This window comes from Nymphalis io, chromosome 1, assembly GCF_905147045.1.
Source record: "Nymphalis io chromosome 1, ilAglIoxx1.1, whole genome shotgun sequence".
In the NCBI taxonomy this organism is placed as follows: domain Eukaryota; kingdom Metazoa; phylum Arthropoda; class Insecta; order Lepidoptera; family Nymphalidae; genus Nymphalis; species Nymphalis io.
This window is the reverse complement of record NC_065888.1, coordinates 4,399,613-4,427,243: the sequence shown is the minus strand read 5'-3', so window position 1 is coordinate 4,427,243 and position 27,631 is coordinate 4,399,613. Positions and strand designations below refer to the sequence as shown.

Sequence of the window (27,631 nt, the reverse complement as noted above, 5' to 3'; positions counted from 1 at the left end):
TATGCTAAGTGATTGTCAAGTGTTAGTCTTTGCTTTGTTGGAGCAGTTTCTCTATATTTATATTCGATATATTAGATATTTATTTTATAATTAATTAAATACAAGTAGGATAAATGATAAAGATGCATACGGTATTGTATATCGTCCTCGTAACGGCGGCTTTGGTTTACGGAAAAACTGTAAGTAAATTTTTTTAAGTTAATTTTTACTAGGATTTTTTTTCTTAGTTTGATTGATAATAATAAAAATATAAATGAACTGCGATCACTCATTTTTCTTCAAGAAAAAAGTAACAAATAGTTGTTTATGTTTATATACTTTAAATTTTAAATTGTGATTAAAATAATTTAAAATTTACTATAAATTATTTTTAGAGCTACGTAAGCATTCCTCCTGAATTATTACCAAATATGTTTAATCAATCAATGAATTGTGTTGGGAAAACCGGCATTGATACCGAATCGATGCAGAAAATTCTTGCCTGGAAATTCGAAGACACAGACAGCACAAGAAAGTACATTTATTGTTTTGCTACATCAACCGGATATGCGGATGAAGACGGTTACCTCGTTAAAGATAAAATTATAAAATTGGTTGGAAATCACAGGAACAAAAATGAACTTGTTAAGGTTGTTGATGATTGCAACAGTTCCAAAGGATCCAGTAAGTACGAAACTATGTACAAAACAGCGATATGTTTCCTTGAAAAATCACCAATTTTATTTACATTGTAATTATTTGTACAAAAAATACTGTTTAAATTAAATATATATATATATATATATATATATATATATATATTTTTTTTTTTTTTGAAATAAAACGAAACAAATGATTTTGGATAAAATTTTATTTCTCGATTATTATGACTTATTTATATTCCTGAGAAAATTTTCTCACGACTAAATTATAGATATTTCAACTTACCAGAAAAAAAAACTTTTTCTGTTCTAATTTTAAACGAACACAAATTGATTTCACATTAGCAGCAGATTCGTGAGATTGAAAATGATAATATTTAAATTAAATTATTATTAAAAATCCAATTTATATATTTTATTAGGATTCAGTGGAATCACCTCGTGACTATAGCAGATGTCTTTCTGCAAAATGTGAAGTAAACTAAAAAAAGTATGATATTGGTAAAAACCACAATAAAATATATAATATGGATAACTTACGTAGCGAAAGATTAAAGTTTACAATTATAAAATATTTTTAAATATTAACATAATATACTCATACGCAATTACAAACATTTGCTCTTATTACTTCTACAAAATATATCCATATATACTTAAGAACTTAAAAATTCGAATTAAATTAAACACAAAACATACATACATTAGCAACGAGTCTCTATAATATCAGGTTCGAAGGAAGAATCGCTAAGATCATCTCGTGGAGGTATTGGAATTACATTTTGAACACTTTCTAAATAACTTATGGATCTGTTTAATTTATTAAAGCTTTTAAATTGATTACTTTCATCTAATTCATAGTCCGCATTATTACATGTAGGAATATATCCTGTGTTATAAATTGAATTATGTGATGCTGTATCCATAGTACTAGTTTCTTCAGAAGTATCGGTTAATATTGTATTTCTAGCTACAAAATTCTGTATTCTATCCCCTAATCTGAAATAATCTGAGCTGTTCTGTTTTTTTACTAGATTAAAATGATCATCCAATGGTACGAAATAGGTCTTGATATAGCCTCTGCCTTTCACGAATGTTTCTCCTCGATATGTTGTCAGGATGCCACATTCATCTAAAATTATCGCAGTATTTTCAGTAACCTATAAAGTAATAATATAAAATTAATCATTTCTTCTAATAAAACTTATTTCAATGAGTAAAACATTCAAACGTTTTGGAGTTATTTGATAATCATTTTCAGACTTAAGGCGACTTAAACTTATTTGCTAATCAGTAACAGTACAGTAACACTAACAGCCCGTTTTGTCCCACTGCTGGGCTAAGGCCTCCTCACTAAAATAGATTTTATTCTAAGTATACGCTGCCAAAATCAAACCTTATTAAAATCAATAAAACATTAATTTTAAATGTTCTTTCTAAACATGGCTAGATATATTATAAAATATTTCATTGAACGAACGAGAAAAAAATACGAAGCGTTAGACGTATTATCAGAACGTGCGGATAGACCTCAAGTGGTCTATCCGCACGTATCGATAATAATATTGTATGTTGTTGAATTTAAACATAATTTAACCCTGTCAAGTCAAGATACCTCCAGCTACCTGCTTTCTATACTAAGGAATAGCATCCGTAACAGCCTGTGAATGTCCCACTGCTGGGCTAAAGGCCTCCTCTCCTCTTTTTGAGGAGAAGGTTTGGAGCTTATTCCACCACACTGCTTCAATGCGGGTTGGTGGAATACACGTGTGGTAGAATTTCAGTGAAATTCGACACATGTAGGTTTCCTCACGATGTTTTCCTTCACCGTCAAGCACGAGATGAATTATAATAACAAATTAAACACATGAAAATTCCGTGGTGCTTGCCCGGGTTTGAACCCACGATCATCGGTTAAGATTCACGCGTTCTTACTACTGGGCCATCTCGGCTTTTTTTGCTATTCATTAATTATTATAAATGCTATGACTGCCTCGTTGGTTTAGTGGCTTGATGTAAGACCGCAGACCCAGAGGTCCTGGGTTCAATTCCCAGGTCGGGCCAATAAAAAAGTTATTGAGTTTTTCTGTCAGAAAATTCTCAGTAGCAGCCCGGAGTCTGGAAGTTGGAATTGTGTACACTCCCGTGCCTCGGAAAGCACGTAAAGCCGTTCATCCTGCGCCTGAACTCTTTCCGGTCGCGTCGGATTGCCGTCAAATTGGATTATGAGAGCTAGGAAATAGAGAGTGCACCTGTGTTTGCGCACACACTTGTGCACTATAATATCTCCTGCATAGTTGGCCAATCTCTCTTGAGATTGGCCGCCGTGGCCGAAATCGGTCTGGAGGACATCATTATTATTATTATTATTATTATTATATATGCTATAAAATAATAATCAGTATTCATTAAAATTGACATAAATTATCATACTTAGCTGTGAAGGAACTTTTAACCTATGAAACATCAATGAACATAAATATTTAATTTACGGTTTTGCTGACATAATATAAACAATCTATTCAGTCACTAACTTGTATTCTACCGGTTTCACCAGTAGAATCCATCCGCGACGCCATATTAACAGCATTACCCCAGATATCGTATAAAGGTTTTAGTGATCCAACAACACCAGCTGCAACTTCGCCATTTGATATACCTTTAAAATATTATACTTTTACAAATAAAATCAAGTTAAAATTGAAGTAACTGAAAAATTCCCTCTGTTAGACTAAGGTCTCCTTTCTTTTTGAGGAGAAGGTTTGCCATATGGATTAGTGGATAAACATGTACGAGATTAATCCAACATGTAGGTATCCTAACAATTGTTTTCTCCACTGCTGAGCATGACATAAATAATAAAAACATAAAAGTTTAGTTTGTCAGATTCACGTGTTCTAAATACTTCATAAATAAACGAATAACTATTTAAAAACATATATAAATAGTTCAAATACCAGATATAGTACCTATTCGTAAGTTTAACCCTTCGAAGCTTTGAAAAGAACCACGATTAAAAGTTTGTAATTGCATCATCATAGCTGCTGCAAATTCAACCATTGTCACCACGATTGTCTGATTATATGGCGTGTTTTTCGCCCTATCAAACACTGAACTATAGGAAGTAGAATCGAATGAATCCCGTCGGTTTGGGTCTAATCCACATGCTGCCATATACGTCCACCCAGCCATTTTGATCTTTTCTACTTTATGTATTGACGTACCAGTTAGAAGAAGCTGAAAATTTCGAGGAATTACTTTGAGAAAATTGTAATTTTATATTAAAGCTTAATATAAACCGTTATTTAAATATACTCACCCGATCAAAGTCAGATATGACCTCGTCTAATATACTAAGAACGAATTTATCACTCAAGTCTGCATCGTTTTCGAGTCCTAATTTGTAGTCTGTCAGTGAAGCGAACATTACTGCCACATTATCATATTTCTCATAATACAATTCATCTATAGACCTATTTAGATCTAAATATACTTGAACTGAAAAAGTTATATTAGCCAATCAATAAATAAGGTAGTCATAGTGGTATTCTACTGTATAGCTTAGTAGTCGCAAGTTCTGGGAATCTTAAAAGTTATTGGGTGTTTTTCTGTAGATAAATCTATTTACACTCTCGAGCCTCGGAAGCTACGAAATGCCGTTGATCTCTTTCCAAACGTGTCAAATTTTACGTCCCATCGGATTATGACAGTTAGGGGAATATAAAGAGCATATATGATTGCGTATGCGCTTCTGCATATGTCTCCAGTAAATGACTAGTAACCCTTCATAATGGCAGTACCCGAATTCGGTCACGAGAATCTGAATCATCAAGTATCATTAAAGTATTTTTGTATAGAAATACGAACCTACGTGTGCAGGTAAAATATTTTCAAGAAGCATGTTATTGACTTTCAACATCGTTTCAGCTTCTTCCTGTTCCTCGCTTAGCTGAATTTGCCACAGGTGATCTAATCGATTTCTGTATTCAGTAGTTCTGTCGATCCAGTACAACGTAATTGTTATAAATATCACTGACAATGTATGAGATATTCTCGGGTCTAAGCCCACATTCCAAGTGAGATCTGTCGAGAAGAGCGAAGACTTAATTTCCCAAACCACCCATAGATAGAATATGGTCATTATGCCAGCAACTATCCATTTGAATATAAAAAATACTCTGCTAAATAAAAAGTTCAAAAGTAGGGCCAGACTCCAACACTGCGTGACATGCTGAAAAAGACGATATGACAGATCAATGACGCGGTTTTTTTTTAAATAAAATAATAATGCAAAGAAAATATGATTACCCACGACGACACGCAATTTGACAAGACGGTTGCAATCGACGGTTCCACTTGGACCTCGGAGCAAGCAATAACATTAACCATCGAAGTGGCAGTTAGACCCAAACTTATTATTATGTACACTGCTGTTCTTATTTTCGCCGATTTTATTATTGTTAGAGATATGTCGTAAATTTTTCGAAGCCATCGATTTTGAGGCTCGTCGATACCTTTACATTTTGTCCAAACTAATTGAAACCAACTTAATGGCTGCATTATAACTAGTAATATCACTAATAGCGAACACAACGTTTTTGTGTACCATAGAAATTCGAAATACCTGAAAACAGTTTATGCAACATGTCAAAATTGTAGACACAAATTATTCTGGTATTTATGTCTATCTGATTATTTATATATCTAGTTTGATATTTTAATAAAATAAAAATTTCTATTTTACACTTTCATTTTAAATATAGTTATAGTACTTGAAGTGAAATTTTGAACTTGCAACTTAAAGGTAAATCCTTGTCATATTTAAGCATTTTTAAGATTGTTACCCATCTAAATATATTACTTAGCTATTGTAAAAAATGTTATACTCGTACAGCGCCTTAATAATCTGCACGCCTACTACACGAAACGTAAATTGGAACATAATTGACTTCTATAACAAATGTAATTAAAACTTGCTCATTCTTTCGTGCTTGATTATGTAGGCAAACTTTTAAAATTTAAAATCAAGTGTTTTGAAATAAATAATTTATTTGATATTATTGTATCACTGGTTTATCTCACTTCAATTTATCTTTCCAGTTTATTAAAGTTTATCATACTTACCAATTAGTAGTAACTCCGTTGATTATCATGATTAAGATCAATATAATGAGACAGCATGTTATATAATATTTAAATAACGGATCCGGTTGCTGTAGAAATGATCCTTCCAGTTTCAAATTTTTGTACATCAATGTTATCCTGTTTAAACTAGATTCGTGTTTCAGATGTTCCCTAGAATTTGACGTGTAATATTTTATATTTCGAATTATATTCAACAGTGTGGTACATGTTTCTCTTTTATTAAATAATAAATTATACAAATTTTCAATATGTAATTGATCTTACATTGCCAACCATTAGTAGCTTTACGTTAATATTTTGATTAAATATTATTTTGAGTGTAGTATAATAGTAATAGTAACTGGGCTAAGGTCTCCTCTCCTTTTTTGAGGAGAAGGTTTGGAGCTTATTCCACCACGCTACTCCATTCTGGCACATGTGAGGAATTCACATGTGCCAGAATTTCAGTGAAATTAGACACATGCAGGTTTTCGCTCGATGTTTTCTGTCACCGTCAAGCACGAGATGTATTATAAATATAAATTAAGCACATGATAAATTCAGTGGTGCTTGCCTGTGTTTGAACCCATCATCAGTTAAGATTCACGCATTATAACCACTAGACCATCTAGGCTCTCTTAAGTGTAAGGTTTTGAAAAATAAGAATATTTTATATTATGTAGTTAGTCTAAGCCTAAATTAAATCGTGCCATCTTGTATCACCCATCATCGGATTTCCAATCGAAATTGAAAAAGTAGAAAATAAAACTGTGCTTAGAGACAAGAGGGCTTTATATAATTTTATTAATATTCAATGTACGTATATATTTTTTAATTATGACTACTGCAACTTTCTTTCCTTCCCGTCCGATGACACAATAGGCAACCAATGGGCGATCAATATTTAATCAGATTAGATAATTTGACTTTACTCATAATTTCAGGAACTGCCAAAAGAAGACATATTACAAACCATCATTTCGAAATTTTTGAAATGGCAATACTATTAAAAACTGGTAATTTTTTTTACGTACGTACTTTCCATTTGTCATATCTTCAATTTCCTTTGCCATTTGAGCATCAGCTGCTTTAAGCATTTGTTGGTATTCAACAAGATTTTCATCCATGAAGGCGGTGGTTCTACGAAATGTTGATGAACTTCTATTTTCCGATCGCTACTAAAAATATAAATAATATTATAAATTGCATTGATTGATGTTAACTACTAGTGAGGAATTTGTTATTTCAGGGCGTTTAAAATAAATAACCGCGACGCGTGTTAGTTCCCAAACATCTTAGTTCCCATGGTTGTTGGTGAATTGTCAATGTAAGGGATGTTAATATTTCTTAAATAAAAATGTCTATGGTCAGTGGTGACCACTTACCATCAGATGGCCCACTTGTCACTTAGCAGCAATAAACGCTTTACGACGTATATTTATTATTGTCGAAATATAAATAGATAAAGACAATAGATTTCAGTAGTTCAAGTTTTCTTTTCCGTTTGTAAAATGATTTTTGTTTGGAATTCATTAGAAACCTTTAGTTTTATTAATACAATAAATAAATATAAATATTTTCCTGAATTTCGACAACTGGGCGAAAACAACTACATACGATATAAATACTAAATACTCATAAGTTTTGTCTTTTCCATTTTGGCGACTATAATAAAAACTAACGTAAATATAGCTTAATAGTCATGATAGAATCAAATATCACAGAGTAATAACTACTTACTCTACCGCGCGAGCGAGATGTGATTATCTTGTTGAAGCCAACAGAAGCCCTTCGAAACGGTTTGTAATCCGCTGGAGGCTACGAAAACAAATTGAAAAATTTAAATGTTGTCTATTATTTAGAACGATAGATGAAGCCACTTTATTCTTTATAGGTATTATTAAAATAATTGTGGGTTATATATTATAATACCTTTGGTGGTCTCGAGAGGAGATATGTTTCCAGTTTGTTCTTAATTATAAACGGGTCGCTCTGAGACGCGAAGTTCGGTTCGATGATGTATTCTCTCGCATAGTCCAATAGAAGTTCCAGCGTTTGCTTCGTAACATGGACTTTGCTGTAATACATTAAAATGTGATATGAATTAAATTACATTTCAACAGATAAAATGTATTATAGCGATTTTATTTTTTGATTCGAAATTTGAAATTTTTCCAGTTTTATTTGAACACGTTTCGACGTAATTTGGACATATTTTTTTTGTTTTTAAGTCGCACTGTTAAAAGCGAATTGAATAACAATATTCGTTGAAATGAAATCCACTTTAGCCATTACGAATGCTACTCGTTTTTACTATTACTATATATATTCTAAATTGTATCAAATTCATTTATTCAATTACATTGCAGCCTTCCAACAAATCAAGTTCCAACGTTCAACGTTTTGTTGCATGCAGATAATCAATCTCTCTGTCCCATGTCGGTCTGTCTGCATGAAACTGCAGAACTATTGTTTTAATGACAAGCAATTCAGTCTTTGTGCATTTGCGCCAGGATATATTGTGGGCCAAAACAATTACGAGATTGTACATTGGTACGTAGTTGAAATATTGTTATGTCGATTTCACTGCGTTATACTATTATCTTGATTCAGTGCGGTATATACTGCTTGTTCTCATTAAATTCAGTTATGTGAACATGATTTTGTTAAGATATAACATAATTATTATGTAGCATAGAGTGTATTTATTTAAAGGTGTGTTTATAGAGTTGGGTTAGATAAAACATTTTTTGTAAACGTTAATATATATATTTTTAAATGATTTATCAAAGGTTAAGAAGGTTTGGAGCTTATTCCACCATGCTGCTCCAATGCGGGTTGGTGAAATACACATGTGGCGGAATTTCGGTTAATTGGCACATGTAGGTTTCCTCACGATGTTTTCCTTCATCGTAAAGCACGAGATGAATTATAATCACAAATTAAGCACATGAAAATTCAGTGGTACTTGCCCGGGTTTGAACCCACGATCATCGGTTAAAATTTACGCGTTCTCCTCAAAAAGGGAGAGGAGGTCTTAGCCCAGCTGTGGGACACAGACTCTTAAGAGTACGAGTTATAAAACATTTTGAAAAGTCTTAATTTAAACAAAATATAGATTAGAGATTGGAGAACATTTACTTATCCAATTTCAATAATATATTATTCAATTATTATAACTTCTTGTGACGACGGCGAAGATAAATTTCAACCAATATGGGAAATCGTACAAGACAGATATGTTTCATAAAATAAATGAGAGTAAATCCGGTCACAGCTAATATTAAAAGGGTTTCTTTATGTAGTATAAAATTTTAAAATCTTACCCTGCTTTTCCCGTAGATTCCATTTTATTGGCAATAGTGACGTCTTTCGACCAGATATCGAATTGCCATTTTCGAATGCCGATCAAACCGCTCAAGATTTTCCCTGAGTGCACACCGATTCGCATATCAATATTCAAGCAGCGCTTTTCTCTGGAAAGATATATTATTTTTAGTGTTTGCCATTTTATTTCCACATTATATTAAATTGGTTCTTTCGCGTTTTTCAGTTCCTTTGTGTTGTATAAAAACGAATTCAAAAGAATTTTTTTATGTTTCTACTATTAGTATGTACTCAAATAAATTTCACTCGAATAAATGTGAGTCAGTAACAGTTTTTATTTAACCGATTACTTGGCTATGGTTCTCTTTTTGTAAAGAAAGTTTTGAGCTTGTTCTGCGCAGTTCAGTTTCACTTACGATGTTTTACTTCGCCAGTGAGTATAAGTTATTATAAAACAAATTAAACGTATGATGAGATGCGGATCTTTGTTTAAGTTTTAATTCTATTTTTACTGCAAATTAATGATAAAAAAATCCTCTGCTGAGGATGATTAATAATTGTTAGGTAATTATTATTCTCTATACCAGTAGAGTCACGTCAAAATGTAGTTATTAAAAAATTTACAGATATAATAATTTAAAATATCTTACAATATTTAGTATAATTACTTATAAATATATTGTGATAATAAACGTGCAATATATTTAACATTTAGTCTTCAAGAAGACATTCCATAAGCTGAAGGCTTAGTTTGAGGAGTTGGCCGGTTGCCAAACAGATTATTGAGTTTCAGGTAAATTTATATAATATGGATATTAAGCATGCTTAGATGTTTAATGCCAATCTTTCATGTAAGTAGCATATATACATATACTTATATATATAATCATGCCGCCGATGAATGGAAATCATAGCATATTATTATTTGCCTATTAGTGTACATTATGAAATGCTAACAATCCATCATATTACTACAGTTTTGAAATTAAAACTGTAGTATTAAGGGTAAAAAATATAAAATATGTAAAATAAATTCATTTTTAGCTTCCGACGCAAGAATATAATCATCCGGGTTTTATAAGTTTAACGTGTTTTTTTATACCTATCTGTGGCATCAAAGTTCCTAAATTAATGAATTTCGATTTCGTTTGAGTTTTTTTTGAAAGGTACCTTGACAAAGAATTTTCTTAGCTATGATTAAAGAAAATCTGTTCTGCTATTTGAAGATCATCAGATCTTTTCCATCTATATTACAAAAATATGGCGTGAATTTGAGCTCATTGGAATAAACTCAACCAGAAGGCTAAATATACTTAGCCTATACATGTATAAATATTAGAGCATTTTTTAGTCAGGATCTTTTAAATTTTTAATTTAAGTTTAAATATCATGTATGTATATAGTTTAAGCATCATATAACTTTATACCTGACATCTTTAATTATATGTATCATTTCCAACCCAAGGTCAACACAATTTTTGGCATGCTGTTCCGTTGGCTTCGGTATTCCACTTACACAATAGTAGCAGTCACCCAAAAATTTGATTCTTAGTACGTCGTGTTCCTGAAAATTTTATATTATTTTTGTTTATCATGTTGAAAAATAAGGATTTTCAAGTAAAATTCGTGAAAGATCAGGAACTTACTTCAGAAGCTTCGTCGAACCTCCCGAACAGTTCATTGAGTAGTTCCACCATTCTCATTGGTGACAAGGTCGTTGAGATTTTCGTATAGTTCACAACATCCGCGTACAATATGCTGACATTGTCGTGTTCTTCTACATATAATTGGCTAAAAGGCAAATAAGATTTTTAAGTTTTTTTAAAAAATATAAAACACACATGCTGAGAGCTCTACTACCATAAGAAAAAAAATCACAATAAGCGATCGCGACACTGCTGATTAGATTAAGTTGCTTTAATTAATTTGTATTGCTCTTAAATGACAAGAAGATATTCTAATAAACAATTCTAATGAAGTTATCTGTAATTTTATTCATACTAGCTATTACTACAAAAAAATGTTTTTTTTTTTTAATAGTTGACTAAGTTTTTTTTTATATAGTAAGATAGGCGCGAACAAGCGAATGGGCCACCTGATGGTAATAGGTCAGTACCGCCCATAAACATTAGTGCTCTAAGAAATAGTATCCATATCTTAAATCGCTAATGCGTTACGCATTATTTTTGGAGCAATGAATATTATCTGATTTATAATTAATAAAATGAATTAAAGGACACCTATCACCTATTTATGGTAAGTGGTGACCACTGGTCATAGATACCTGGTACATACATAGTTATTTATATAAATATATTAAATTATTCATTAAGAAATACAATGGTTTATTGTTTGGCAGAATAAAACCCTATGATCTAACCAAACGCCGCCATTTTGTAAACGTTGTGATAGTTGATACAACACACAAGATCATGAACAGAACTGCAATATCAAATTCGAAAATAAGATTATCCCAATTAATTATCTGTATTAAATGATAAATAACTTGTTTTATGAATAAGTACATTATATTATAAATAACTAATTAATTAACAATTCAGCAATGAGCACGCGACTTGATCATCAATCGTTTAAATTAAATACGATAATCCATATGTTTTTTTAAAATTACATTAAATTCCAATATACCTAAGAATGCTATTTTGTTGAACTAATATTTCATTATAAATATTAATTAATATACAACGTAAAACTTCATAATATCATGACGTATGTATGTATGTTTTTATATAGTAGTGTTCGCTTAATCATCGAAATTCAAAAATAATCAATGACATAAATGAATTTAGAGCTGAGATGGTAGTTAGAACGCGAATCTCATCTCATCGGTACAATTTTAACCGATGATGGCGGGTTCAAACTCAGACGAGCACTGATCTTTCACATGTTTTATTTGTGTTAATAATTCATCTTTTTCTTGGCGCTGAAGAAAAACATCGTGAGGAAACCTGTATGTGTCTGATTTAACTGAAATTCTGCCACATGTGTAACCAACCAGCATTGGAGAAGCGTGGTGTTATAAGCTTCAAACCTTCACCTCAAAGGGAGATGAGGCCTTATATGTATATGCCGTGTTAACTAGTATAGATTAGGATCTATACTGATTAACTGATAATTTAGGAATTCCTCTTTTTTAATAATATAGGTAGACAAATGAGTAAATGGGTCACCTGATGGTAAGTCACTTTAAGAATTATTAACAATCTCTCAAATCGTCAATGCACCATTAATCTGCGGAACTAAGATGTTATGTCCCGGAGCCGGAGTTACACCGGAGTTACACTTATCCTTCAAACCGGAAATATTTAACATTTATTATTAACAATAACACTAAGTATTGCTCAAAAAAAAAAGTCGAGATGGCCCAGTGGTAAGAACGCGTGAATCTTAACCGATGAACGTGGGTTCAAACCCGGGCAAGCACCTCTGAATTTTCATGTGCTTAATTTCTGTTTATAATTCATCTCGTGCTTTTCGGTGAAGGAAAACATCGTGAGGAAACCTGCATGTGTCTTATTTCATCGAAATTCTGCCACATGTGTATTCCACCAACCCACATTGGAGCAGCGTGGTGGAATAAGCTCCAAACCTTCTCCTCAAATAGGGAGAGGAGGCCTTAGCCCAGCAGTGGGACATTTACAGGCTGTTACTTTACTTTACTTTAAGTATCGCTGTTTGGCGGTAGAATACATGATAAGTATGTGGTATAAAACGCTGATTAAACGCTTACTAAATGTACCACACAACGCATAAAGAATTATTCAAACCGACCTGGTAGCCTGAGCTAAGTGCACTAAAAATCTTAAGATTTATAATATAAAATATAGATGAAAGTAATACGAAAAATTGTAGTAGAAATTTCATAAATATAAGTTGAAAGTCTTAATAAAAGTAGTATTAATATATTACCTAAAGGATTTCATATTATGACTGTGGCTCTGCGATCGGATATCCAAGAACATGTTTCTGATGTCTTGCCTCACTCTCGAAACGATATGTTCAGGTAAAATACTTAACATGAGTCGTTCCTAAAAATATATATCATTATTTATATAAAATTCTACGGCTGTTCAGGTATTGAATTTAAAAAAACGTTAAGATATTGATATTAAAATAATTAAAAATATTATTATGTCAACATTACATTTTAGACATTGATTAATATATATTTAAAATGAAACGGTCATTTGAATGTATTGATAAATGTTTTGTTTCCCTTTAACAATAGTGATTTCAAATTAAGGTAAATATTCCTTATATATATCTCTCTCTCTTATTAAATAAAGAAGATTAGGTACGAAAATAATCAATTCAACGCCTTTAAAACTCATAGCACACGTACATCAAAATAACTTTGAGTTCTATGCATTTTTTTGTTTTTATTTTGGAAGCTAATACCTACCTAAGCCGAGTTGGCCCAGTGGTAAAAGCTAAGTTGGCCCAGTGGTAACAACGCGTGAATTTTAATCGATGTTCATGGGTTCAAAGGGCAAGCACCGCTGAATTTTCATGTTCTTAATTTGTGGTTATAATTCATCTCGTGCTTTACGGTGAAGGAAAACATCGTGAGGAAACCATGTGTCTAAATTTTACTGAAATTATGCCACATGCGTATTCCGCCAACCCGCACTGGAGCAGAGTGGTGGAATAAGCTCCAAAATCTTCTCCTCAAAAAAGGGAGCGGAGAGGCCTTTAGCCCAGCATTGGGACATTCATAGGCTCTTACGTAATACCTACCACAAAAAGTTAAGAGATTATTTATGATTATATATTTATGGTAAGCAAATTTTCTTCTATAGACACTAGCACTGCAAGACGACAAATCATCAATACGCAGCCGACATGGGAACTAAGATATTATGTCCCTTGTGCATGTACCAGCTTATATAGTCTTCAAAATGAAACCCAAAAATAATATTGTTATTTAAATATCTTGCACTTCGTCTGTACTTCGATGAGTTTGTTAATTAACTGTGAATATAAAGTTCTAACAATAATAATATTATATAATTGCTATACCTCTTGATCTTTGACAAATTTAAGTCTTAGCGTGCTTTCAACGCAGGCACGTCTGTCTAGAAATGACCGTCGCGTGACTATCTCATTCATCAGTCTGAAATATATACCCATGAGATTGACTCCAATCAGATAAATAACTTCACATGCGACCTGGAATAAAATAAATTATTTATTTATCTTATTCTTAAGATAACGTCATTTTGAAATAAGAAGCCATAGCTTTTAATTTGATGATAGAGATTATTGTTAAATATTTTTCCTTCGATAAGAATGTTATCTTGTCATTAGTCTGAACACTATGTTTTATCTATTTTAATCAAAACTAACAATGGTCCACGAAACTAAGATAACCTTCAATTTCGGGTAATAACTAGTGAATTTTCACTTGCTTCATTTTTCTATCAGTAATCGTCATATAAATAAAAAATATCTATCTAGTATATGTCTGATTCGAGCCATCAGTAAAGCAGTGTGATGAAATGACGTCTAAATCATCACTTTAAGTATAGCCTATCTAGGTTCAAATATTAGTTATTATAAAGTTATAGTTAATCTATATATATATATATATATATATATATATATATATATATATATATATATATATATTCTATATAATTCATCTATTTGCGACCATTTCGAACCTTAGAATAATTTGCCGTTAACTTTGCTATAGTTATAAATCGTAACAGGATTTCGAAACCTACATAGTTAAGAGCGTAAATGCCTGTTTACACGAGTTTTCTGATTATGTTTCTTTCTGTATATTCAGACATTTGCCAATTACATAAATAATCTCTTAATAATAGAGTGTATTAATGAAACCGTAAATGAACAACTGAAATTTAGCAAATATTTTTTTAAGTTGAAACCTACACGCGGTCGTGATTTGCACAGCTTAGTGTGAATTGGTCGTTTTATTTTATCCAAAAATAACTTGTAAATTATTGCTGTTAACGCTACACAGAGGAGGAGGAGGAGAAAGAGGTCTTAGTCCAACAGTTACTTACTTTCTTTTACTTTACACTACACATCCAAAGAATTCGTATAATTAAATCATACACATTGTTCTTCGATATATATTCATTTCAAATTAATTTCTCATTTGTAATCATTTTCGACGAATCATTGATTGATTGAAAACTTAAAACTATAATATCTTAAGCTTCATTTAAACGGATGATAATACGATTGAATTTTGTTATTGTCATTTTTGATATGATCATACAAATGGAAATGATAAAGAATACGAACGATGTACTTTAAGCAACTAATTCTTTGTTCACACATGTTTATTAGAGGAGTACATTGCTTTTGTATTCAGTTTTAGGTATTTTAGTCCTGTTCACATATATCATATCACTTTCAATTTCCATTAAGTTTTTCTAGTGTCTCTTTTGACAATTGCTAGATTATATTTTGAAATTTTGAAAGTTCTTTAAATTATTTAAATTACTCTTCTAATTATTTTGTCTTTAAATAACATAATATATTTTAACATACGGATTAATTGTCTTGCAGCGTCATTATCATAAACATAATATAAAACATTCACAATCGATAAAAAAAAAACAATTAAAGCTTTAAAACAATGTAAAAAGATATCTAACCCTTACCACTACCTCGATGTTCGGGTTACCGATATATGTGACGAATGCGAATACAAATATATAAACAATGCTGACGATGGACCCTAAAATTATCGCTAGGTAATTATTTCTCATCGGTAGAAATATGTATACCGACAGAAGAGCCATCGTGGAATACGCTGGTCTCAAAGCCAGCCCTTCAAAAGCGCTGTAAATCGCCACGGTAATATCTGCAATAAATAAAAATAATTATTGTTATTAAAAAAAATATATTTTTTAGAAATTATTAATAAAGTCGGATTTACTGATTCGATTAAACACTGAACGGTCATTGGTCGCTTGTTACGTACGTCATCAACTGCTATCGACCAATTACCATTCAAATTAAAGGAAAATTTATTAATCTCTTTGAACAACGGGTTTCAGAAAATGGAGATGAAAAAAAAAAGGAAATGAAATCGGTTCTTTTATTAAATAACTATATTTTAATGTTGAACAGCATTGAATGTAAGTATGACATAGCTTAACTAATTAAGTTATGATCGTAGTAAATTACTGTATAGTTTTACCCTGTACGAAGTGGTTGTAAAATTTTCATTTGTTTTTAAGAAAAATGAAATAAATAAATATAAAAATTCATATATTAAAAAAATAAAAATTAAATTTATTAGCGATGCCTTTTCAAGGAATTAGTAATATTCCTATTTTTCCCTCCAGTTAAACGTTAGGCTTTTAAAAATCGCAATAAACTAATAAAAGAAGTAGAAAATAAGCAATGAAAAGATTTATAGTGCATACATAAGCAAATAAGCCTCAATAGCTAGAGAAGTTCACAGGTTCAATTCTGACCCCATGGGCTATTGATGCATCCTAAATACCTTACTACAAAAGCCTGTGAATGTCCCACTGCTGGGCTAAAGGCCTCCTCTCTTCTTTTTGAGGAGAAGTTTTGGAGCTTATTCCACCACGCTGCTCCAATGCGGGTTGGTGGAATACACATGTGGCAGAATTTCAGTGAAATTAGACACATGCAGGTTTCCTCACGATGTTTTCCTTCACCGTAAAGCACGAGATGAATTATAATCGCAAATTAAGCAAATGAAAATTCAGTGGTACTTGCCCGGGTTTGAACCCACGATCATCGGTTAGGATTCCCGCGTTCTTACCACTCGGCCATCTCGGCTCATAATCTGAGCCAACTGTCAATTCTCAGTTAATGTATATAAATATATAAAATAATGAACTAAGAACAATATATTGATGATTTCATGCATATAATACAATGATTATTTAAAAATATGGATACCAGAAAATATATATTTTTTATTAGTTGAGTAGTAATTTTTTATTTTTATTACTTATAATAAGATATCTAGAATGATATATTTTACCTGATATAACGAGATCAGCTGTGAGAATGAATGTGACCATAATTGGAATCCAGAACCATTTCCTTTTGAGCGGTTTGTAGAAACATTTGCAGAAGGAAAGTGTCGGTATTGCTATCCTTAAAAAATACATTCCCATTGATAAATAAGTTGATTTCCACTGTACTTGCTGAAATGTAAATTTATAAGATAAAGTCTTTGAATAATTTACTTTTGCACGTATACCACGTTGTTTTAATTTTAATTATATATACATGATAGCAGGTAAACGGCTCACCTGGTGGTTAAATGGGTATTACAATCGATAATTATTAACATTATAAAAATACTGACCATTAATTTTTACTGTTTATTGTGTTACATATAATTATGATCCTTGTTTGGTCGAAATAAATGTTTCTATTCTATTAGGCCGTTAATGAGATGCAAGACAGGCACTAAGATTGATGGACAAGTGAGCCAATGTCGATCACATCCATAATACAACAATAGATACTTTATATAGGTGTTTGATTAAATTAGCAAATGAATAAATTGAATTTATCATGATCACCACTATAAGTCCGCTACAAATATTGTTCGTTTCTGAGATATAAAATATAATTTTACAATTTAAATTTTACTTTGTTTTTATGGACGTATAAAATTGTTAAGTCAATATATATCTCAAGGTTATAAAAAAAGGTAAAACTGACCTCATTGTAAGTACTAGCAATTACGACGATAATGTGAGTCGTTGAAAAAAATACTAAAAGCGACACGTAAATGTATATAAGCGTTTCTCTCAGTTTGTCATCATATTTTCGATATAGACCTTCCAGATCTTTCTGATAAAATTGATCCTGAAATATAAAATAAATTTTGTTCGAACTTTAAACCGAAAAAGCACACAGTAAAGTACAGTGCCAGTATGTGAAAGTGGCACTGCTGGGCCACTTCTGGGCCTCCTGTCTTTTTTCACAAGAAGGTATGGAGCTTATTCCATCACGATGCTCCAATGCGGGTTGGTGAAATACAAACGTGGCTGAATTTCAGTGAAATTAGACAAATGCAGGTTTCCTTACGATATTTTCCTTCTCCGTCATTCTAACAACTGGGCCATCTCGGCTCAAGTCGAAAAAGCATAGAATATAAATTGAAAATGAAAGAGTGTTTCACAGTAGATATAAATAATACAGAGAGACAAATATCATATGACAATTAAGGTTAAGGCTTCCACACTTCAAAGCTAATAAAGAAGACAAACAAACAAGAGAAGCCTGGATTGTGTGAAAATAACACGTGCAAGAGGGAAGCAACTGAGTAGAGATAGAAACGAATGGAAAAGAAAACTACACCACGTTGTCCCCAAATAAATGGGATAAGGGCAAAAACAGCTTGAAGATTTGGCATACTTTAACGGCTTGCCCGATTCCAATCCTTCTCATTTAATCACTCACTACGAGTATTAACAATTTATTATTATAAATTATCAGAATGTTTTGTAATCAATTACTAATCGAAACAGAATCTATCATTACACATTGGATAACAAAACAAGATATTTTTTTTATGATTTTCATATATTTTCAGTTTGATTTTCAATATAATGATAATTTAATATTTATACGGTATTCGGTAAAATATTCGCTAATTGCCTATCATCTTTTCTTAGTTTAAGTATCTCTAGGTACCCTTAAATATTTCCAATTCCATTGTTTCCCGCCGTTTTGTTCTGCCTCTTGACTTCTGAACTCGTGGAGTGATGATAGTACACTGGTCGCTCTCCCAGAATTCATGGAGTATCGAGCCAGTAACTCCAGAGCTCCAACTTGGAGCACCACGGAGCCCGTTGTCCTAGACAGGGTGCCATCATCCTACAATAAAAATATTATTTTTAAAAAAGATTTAATATAGAGGCCGTGACTGTATGTTCTATTGCAAGGCAATCATTATCTTAAGGAGAAGGCCTGGAATTTATTTGACAATGTGACAGATTGTAATCCTACATAATATACAGTTGCCTCATAGTATTTTCGTTCAATGCTGAGCGCGAGATGAATTAAAAATAAACTAATTACATGAGCAATCTGTAAAATTGGTACTATCACGTTTAGTGGTTAATTTAAGCTGTGATGTGTTCTATCCACAGAGTCACCTCGGCGCCCTAAAGAAAAAAATATTTATCTGACAGCTTTACATGTCAGTATATTATTAATTAGATGGATTTTGAGTAAAGCAATCGCACATTTTCCTAATTTTTTACATTTGAGGGAGAGCTTAGAAGGGTCGTTAAGTGTTTAGTTAAATAATACTGTATCTTCTTCTTTCGAATGTCAAATCATTAATGATAGACAGAGTTTGTGTGTTTAACAAAAAAGCCACTAAGCAACGTTTATAAGTAAAGCCGTATGTATATAACTAGTAATTTTATAAATCAGCGACATGATTTTTAGTAAATATGAAAATAACATTTTTATATTTACTAAAAATCATGTCATTGATAAGATTAAGCGGTTGCGAAGGTCAGATGGGAATCGGTTTGGAAAACTTGGTAACCTGTTGTTTAACATGCATCCGAAGACTGGGATTTACTTTAATACAAAATACCCGTTCCAAGGTTAATCGAATTATTTATTATTGCACAAGATAAGCAACGAATGATTTTAAAAGGCGCGTCTTTAAACTCTCTAAGTAATAATGACGTACGTGTGATTAAAAAACATTAACCCTGATTGAATTAATTGATATACTTTATTGCATACATAGATTAATAATAGGAAAAAAATTTTAGGAATTCAAATAGAAGAACCGTTGTACAGTGCTTAGTTTGGTTACTCAATATATCCATATGGGAGAAACTATGTCACAGTAAATAATAATTGTTTTAATATAAGTATCATATCCTTCTTATTATTTCTTTATTTATTTAATGTATAGTAAACTGTTGCACTATACATTTTATTGGCAATGTGTTGATTTGTTGAAGAAGATTTTTACTGGTATATTACCGGGCTTTGTGTAAGCTCGTCTGGGTAGGTACCACCCATTCATCAGATATTCTACCGCAAAACAGCAGTAATTGGTATTGTTGTGTTCTGGTTCGAAGGGTAAGTCAGCCAGTGTAAAAAAAGTAAAGTATCAATAATGTAACTCCTAGTATCCACATACTATTAAAAAAGTACAACAATTTACCGCTAAGGGTTGTATTAAATTTACAATGTGTATCAAAATTATAGATTAATAAGTACACTAAAATTAATATTTAAAACGATTGTGAAAATATTTGTGCTGTGGATTTTTTAGATTTACTTATAGAACATGCAAAAATATCAATATCTACAAATTGTATGTTGTACGACTCCACCATACGGCGCATGGGTGACCGAAGACCTGCGTTCGTCAGATAAGTACTTAATGCGAACAGGCACCCGGCACGCGTTTTATATTTTATCAACAGTCCTGGGTAATACATAACATAATCTATTTATAAGGTCAATGCAATTGATATAGTTGTTGACGAGTTTGTATAATGTAATGGCTTCTAAGTAATTTCGTCAAGATCGAAGGCTTAAATGGTTATATTTGTTGATAGCATATGATAAGTAGCGTTTGTAGTGCATGCCGCGCAAAAATTTGTATTGAACATTTTCAATTATGTCGATATACTTGTTGCAGAAAGGTTTTAGATATAATAAACACTATTACATGTACGTTAACTGTCGATTTGAGTAATGTACTATTTGAAGCAAAATAATTTAAATATATGTAATACATATTTTTTATATTAATTAATAAATACACCAGTAGAAGTCATAAATTTTATTATTTGTTAATTTTAATATCTTTAATATAATAAACTTATGAGATGTTTTAAAATTAATTAAAACAAAATATATTATTAATTCGATGACAGTCGTTCAGTTCTTTTTTTTATATATGCGCGGGAAAACTATTTTTTTAACTTTTTTACCAAACAATAGCAATGACGTTCAGAAACCGATTATATTTTTATTAAATCAAATACAATATAGAAAGATGTGATTATTAAATATATTAAGTGAAGTACATATATAAGTATTTCTAACATAATTAATTTAAATAAATGTTTATATATTATAAAAAATATGATATTAAGAGTGTATACTGCCTCAATTCAATTAAAAGTGTACATTGAGATTACTTTATTACTGCATTGCGACCACGACCGCTCTGAAGAGTGTCACGACGAAGTAGAAAGAAGAAGAATACTACCTCAACTTGAATTGAAATTTTGCCCCCGTCTAACCAATGCGCAAAGCTGCTATCTCGTGGTGCAAATGAATCTTCTATCTTGAATATTTGAATATGGCAGGTACGACAATTCATAAAAGCTTATTATATCAATAAACAAACACTTACTTTACTTCAATTCTGTCTTTTATTTTTTTATTGCAGACATATCCCATTCGTCCAATAGAAATCGTCACTTATTAAAATGTAATACGTATAAACATGCGCTTGCGCAAGCAACTCAATCTCCCAGTTCGAAGTCCGGAGCGCTAATAAATTGGATCAGCGTCGCGGGTCGGACGGTACCTTTTGTTTTTTGTTCTTTATTTAAATATTTTTATTTTCTATTTTTATTCCATTTTTGATTTGTATATTTTGTAATTGTGTTTGAGAATGGTGTGTTCTCCTGTAATTGGTTGTGCATAGTTAGTTTTGAGTTAATGTAAAAAGTGATTTGAATGTGTCTTATGTACAACTGTTGGAGATCCAAATAAATAAATAAATACTCATTGCTTCACCCGCTTGTATGTTATTTAGACAGGACGTGATTGTAAGGCAATAAAATTAAACCTTTTTTTTTCTCTCGTTGGAAATACACATTTTTGTGTTTTTCCCCCACATGAGGTGGGGGGGTATGTGGGACTCGCCGGCGCTGAAGGCGCCGGAATACCCACTAAAAAACCAGCGGTACCCACTCCGTCTTGTCGGGGGACGTCACGGGATCGCTTGCGCCTACTACCGTGCCGTCCCGACGGTTGGCCCGCTTCTGCGGGCCTCCAAATCCTAGGGGGTACTCGGGGTACAGAGACCCCCTGGCCCCGGCGACACTCACGGCGGGAGGAGAAGATGCGCATAGCGCCGACGTCTTAAATTTGTCACGGTTACTCCTTCCCCGACTAGACGCTCACTAAGAACGGATTTCAAGCAAATCCTATCCAAAATATATTTTTCTTCTTATCTACCCGTACGAAGTCGGGACGATTAGCTAGTATAATATAAGGATTAAATCATTAGGATACGGAGAAGAAAAAAAGACGGAAAAAACCTAACACTCATTACGTTCGTCACGCAACGCATCGTTTTACATTTTTTTTTAATTAGGTGTATGTTAATATTTTTTATAATAATTATTTAAATTGCATCACAATGAACTTTAAACAATATCAATATAATTTTACATTTGCTTGTGTTGATTTTTTACTTAATCATATTATTATATTATTTGTTATATAATTATTTTTCTATATAAATGATAGGCGGACGAACAAATGAGTCACCCAGCGGTCACCACTGCCATTAGCCATTGACGCTGTAAGAAATACCAACTACTTACACCGCCAATGCGACACAATCCTTGGGAACAAAGATGTTATGTCCCTCGTGCCTTGAGTTACACTGACTCACTAAAGCCGAAACAACAAAACTTGTTGTTTGGCCATAGAATATGTAATAAGCGAGAGGTACTCATACAGGTAGGCTTGCGAAAAGCTCTACCACCAACTACAGCAAGGTGGCGAATTTTGTTTATGATATATTTTATGATATTATTTATTTAACAGATTGCATTCATGTTTGTTTATATAACTTTGCAAATTAATTCAATTTATCTGTATTAATTTTTGTGAACCGATTACAACAAATTAAAAAAGGTGTGACTTGAATATTCAAGGATTAAAACAATAAAAACTATCTTAGTATACCTTATTTTAGATATATTCGCCGGGAGGGCAAATGACTCTACTCCACCTGATGGTAAGTGGTGGTAGTAGAGTCTAAACGCGACGACGGCCAGTACAGACGGGAAAAATGTTCTGCACTAGCCGCCTTCGCCTTGCCGGCCCGCAAGATGCCTCTTCACGCCTCGTTTGAAGGAATCCGGGTTGTAACCTTATTTTAGATGCCTGAATCACGCTATTAATATTTTCTGTGATAATTGCTATGTATACAAATAGTCGTAATACATTTATTGTTTGTATAAATTATAAAGCTGACGAGTTTGTATAGTGAAACGCGTGTTAAACTTAGAAACTACTCTCATTTGACACAGTCTGTTTGTATAAGATAGTATGTTTATTGAGGAAAGTTACGTTAACACACACAATCACAGTTTCCAATAAACAATTTAAACATGAAAAAAAAAATAGTTTGGCTTTTAACAATTTCTATAGATCCGTCATTCTAGTATCTGTAGTTTGATCAGATCCATAAACTTTTGATAGTATTTTTATTTCTCTGGATACAAGTTAATAAATTATGCATGATTACTTCATGAGGTGCATTCATACGTTCCAATGATAATAAATTATAATGAAACGTCTTCCGTTTTCGTTACTTAAAAATATTAATTTTAATTAATGTTTTTTTCTACTCGAAATTATAGCCTAAAATACAAAAATAGTATTCGATTTTTGAAAAGTTTAGAACGCGGTTATTTGCTTGCCAGTCATTTCAAATCAATTCGTTTTGTGTGAGCGAGAAGGGTGCCGAACTCTTATGGCATTTTAATCTTTTGTCGCTGTTCAACGATGGTAAAATTGTTTAAAAAAATGAACTACAGGTTTTATGTAGGTACCCGTTACCTATAGTTTTATCTATCGCATTTGTCAAACGTATTGTTTACATTTCGTTTAATTTGAAAGTGTGGTGACTATTATACTATTGAAAGAGCCACGTAGTAACTATTAATGACAGTAAGCTGTCAAAAAAATATTGGTTAAGGAATGTTTGGTTAATATTATAGAAGACTTTTATGACCTTTGGAATGAAACGCTCGCATCGAAGACACTATAAACTAAATATATAATGATGACATTAATTTTATTGTAAACATTAATTATTGTGGAAATTATTTTACCGGGTTTTCTCTAGTCTGTGGTATTTATTTTTGAACTGGTGGTAGGTTATTAATAACATTGACGAGCCGGTTGGCGTAGTTGGTAGAACACTTGCCTTTCACGCCGAAGGTTGTGGGTTCGATTCCCACCCAGGACAGACATTTGTGTGCATGAGCATGTCTGTTTGTCCTGAGTCTGGGTGTAATTATCTATATAAGTATGTATTTACAAAAAGAAAAGTAGTATATGTAGTATATCAGTTGTCTGGTTTCCATAGCACAAGCTTTGTACAAGCTTAATTTGGGATCAGATGGCCGTGTGTGAAAAATGTCCCACGATATTATTATTAATAAATATATATAATCAGCCTGTTCGTATACAACTACTGTTTGATTCTTATTCCATCACGCTGCTCCAATGAGGGTTCTTCTATGTTCGCCCGGATTTGAAAACGCGTCTTCGGTTAAAATGTATTTTAACCATCTCGGATTTTAAATATTTGTACAAAATTCAAGAACAAGCTATGCGTTCATTACATATGTTAATGATTAAGATACTGTGGACCATTTAACACGTGAATGTTATTTTTTTATAACAATGTAATCTTTGATGAACAATTCTAAATAATTAAAGCGATGCCTTCCTTTTTCATTCAAAATATAATGCGTCTAACTTCATAGGACATAATGATGACATTCGCATGAACGTGATTTATTTTCATGAGTCATCCCTCATCTGTTTATACTTAGATCCGTACATTGATTAATAGTCAAAACTAATTTCATTTATATCTTGAATATAATATGATGCTTGTTATTTCAAATAAAATAAATACAAATAGAAACTCCTTTTTCATTTAAAATATAATTCTAAGGAGCCAGTATGCATAACTTATTCTGTTTACAAGTAAGTTACCTTAATGCTGTAACATTTGTTAACTAATAATATCAAGAATATATGACACAATTGAAAAAAGTTGCTTTCCGAAATATGATGTAAACACTGGCAACCCAAACTGGCTGCCAATGGTGATTTCTCGACGAAAAATTCAATAACTTTATTTAGTTCTATCGGGGTATGAACATAGAATTTACTTCTACTTAGATATAAAGTAGTCATTAGATCAAAAATACAATCAATCTAATAATAATTGCAGCGTAATGCTTACATTTTTATAATTAACTAGTATCCGCTCGTGTGTTTGGGATGTTGGTCAGGTGTTAGGTAGATATGGAGCAATAAATGGTATCTAATTTTTATGCAGACGACGACTATACGACGAAGCCACTCGATGTCACTGCCTAACTGTGACATCAATTCCATCGCGCACAATGAAATTTTGGAACACCTTTCTTTGTCGCACTTCCGAAAAATGGAATTCTTTACCAGTTTAAGTTTTCCCCTTCTCTTACAACCTGGGTTCCTTTAAACGAGGCGTGAAGAGGCATCTTGCGGGCCGGCAAGGTAGGGGTAGCTAGTGCAGTGATTGGTAGGCGGACGAACATACGGGCTACCTGGTAAGTGGTTGGTAAGTTTTCACCAACGCCCATGGATATTGGAATTGTAAGAAATGTTAACCATCGCTTACATCGCCAATGCATCACCATGGGAACTAAGATGCTACGTCACTTGTGCCTGTAATTACACTAGCTCACTCATCCTTTAAACAGGAACACAGCAATACCAAGTGCTGCTGTTTTGCGGTAGAATACCTGATAGGTAGGTACCCAGACGAGCTTGCACAAAGCCCTACTACCAGTAAATATCTCTATATCTTCCCGATTGTACCGGCCGTCGTCGCGTTAGGACTCTACTACCACTTACCATCAGGTGGAGTAGACTCATTTGCCTTCCCGGCAATTATAAAAATACACTGTCAACAGCATCCAAACAAGTCGATGAGGCTTAATTACTAGTGTCAAAAATCCATACAAATCCATTTTTTTTAATAATAATCAATAAATATAAAGATTTCAAAAATAGAACAGTTAAGTATACTTAAATTTAAATACATTGAAACTAGAGTTCACTGTTAATTCGTATAAATATTAATACTATAAATCCAGGATTGATATCAATTCATTGCGATAATTTTAGCATTTTGTCGTGTGTTGTCAAAACATGAATAGTAATTATTGATTGACATTACATTTACTCTACGTACCTTTGATATATTTAGTGATTATGAATTTATAATCATAAAACAAGAAAATTATATGTATTTAAAACATATGATATCACTTGAAAATGATGCACTTCTAGCGTTATCATTATAAATAAATGGTACTAATATTTCACATAGAATATACATTATATAAAATTATATAATAATTTATAATTATATAAATTTATTTACCATCGTCACTGATGATTAAGCATTCTTGTATAAAACAAAACAAAATTCACAGAACACGATAAACAAAAATATTTGTCTTCAATTCGTCGTCAAATAGCGGTCACTAATGTATGAAATTCAACTCACGAGTCCAATTGATAATTATTGATAAAAATAATTTGATAAGCGCCACTCATCGCACGCTGGTATTAGCAGTTTACGATAAATTCCTTATCAAGGTATGCTTCAATCGGGTTGTGATGAATAACGATTTACATACGATTTGAAACCGATTTCACATGTAAATCCTTTTAGAAATAAGATAAATAATGTTCAACCAATCCGTATCGTATTCTGATTACTAGAATTAAAATTTTTAAGATTATTTTATTGGAATGATATTTATTTTATATATTTTTTATAGCTAAATAGGTTATAAGAAACGATGTGACGTGACTAAGACAATACCGCCTACTTCGTGAAAAGATTTAGCGCAAATGATCCACTTTTGTTCGGTACGATCTTTAAATAATGAAATAATTAAAAACGTTGTTTATTTCGAAAGCTGCACTTCAAATCTTTATGAATCATAAAATTGACCTCCAAAACGAATGCATTATGTACATATATATGTACACTAGTTTTCGGACGCGGCTTCGCCTGCGTGTTTGAGGAAGGGGGGGGGGGTATTTGGTAATAAAAAAATTAAACTATGTCCTTCCTTGGGGTTCAAGCTTTCTTCATACTAAATTTTGACAAAATCAGTTCAGTGTATAGCAGTAAAGGTTTCTTAGTAATTCTAATATTTTTCTTTTACTAGAATTGTATATCTCCAGTGCGAATTACTACATAAACAATGAAACATTCATTTTGATAATATGTGATAATGATGATAATGATGTTATTCTCGTGACCGATTTCCAAGGCGATGAGAGTGAAAACACATTCAACTTAAAAAATGAAACCTGGCTACTATTTAGAACTTCATAACAGCAATACCCAATATTGCTTAATAAGCCCTGTATGGACCTAGGAACTCGGGATTTGCAACCTTAATGTTTTGAATTAATCAGCGTCATCATTCTGTTATCATCCACTGCTT

General features: G+C 32.1%; 1 protein-coding gene across 3 annotated transcripts; it reads right to left on the bottom strand.

The window, feature by feature from the left end:
- Positions 1 to 836: 836 nt before the first annotated feature.
- Positions 837 to 27,011, bottom strand: LOC126768274 (adenylate cyclase type 2-like). Of its 3 annotated transcripts, none has more exons than XM_050486289.1 (20): positions 26,551 to 27,011; positions 18,783 to 18,965; positions 17,805 to 17,951; positions 17,113 to 17,278; positions 15,743 to 15,951; positions 14,133 to 14,282; positions 13,023 to 13,141; positions 10,739 to 10,883; positions 10,520 to 10,656; positions 9,092 to 9,241; positions 7,698 to 7,842; positions 7,506 to 7,583; positions 6,804 to 6,940; positions 5,766 to 5,936; positions 4,950 to 5,265; positions 4,509 to 4,872; positions 3,961 to 4,139; positions 3,611 to 3,878; positions 3,176 to 3,300; positions 837 to 1,801 (listed from the first exon to the last, which is right to left on the bottom strand). In XM_050486289.1, exons 1-20 carry the CDS (start codon positions 26,551 to 26,553, stop codon positions 1,346 to 1,348), a joined length of 3,648 nt encoding a protein of 1,215 aa, XP_050342246.1. In that variant the 5' UTR covers positions 26,554 to 27,011; the 3' UTR covers positions 837 to 1,345. The 3 variants fall into 3 exon arrangements, with proteins under 3 accessions (XP_050342246.1, XP_050342248.1, XP_050342257.1); XM_050486291.1 differs by having other exon boundaries at positions 15,749 to 15,951; XM_050486300.1 differs by lacking the exon at positions 26,551 to 27,011 and adding an exon at positions 21,490 to 21,648.
- Positions 27,012 to 27,631: the final 620 nt, after the last annotated feature.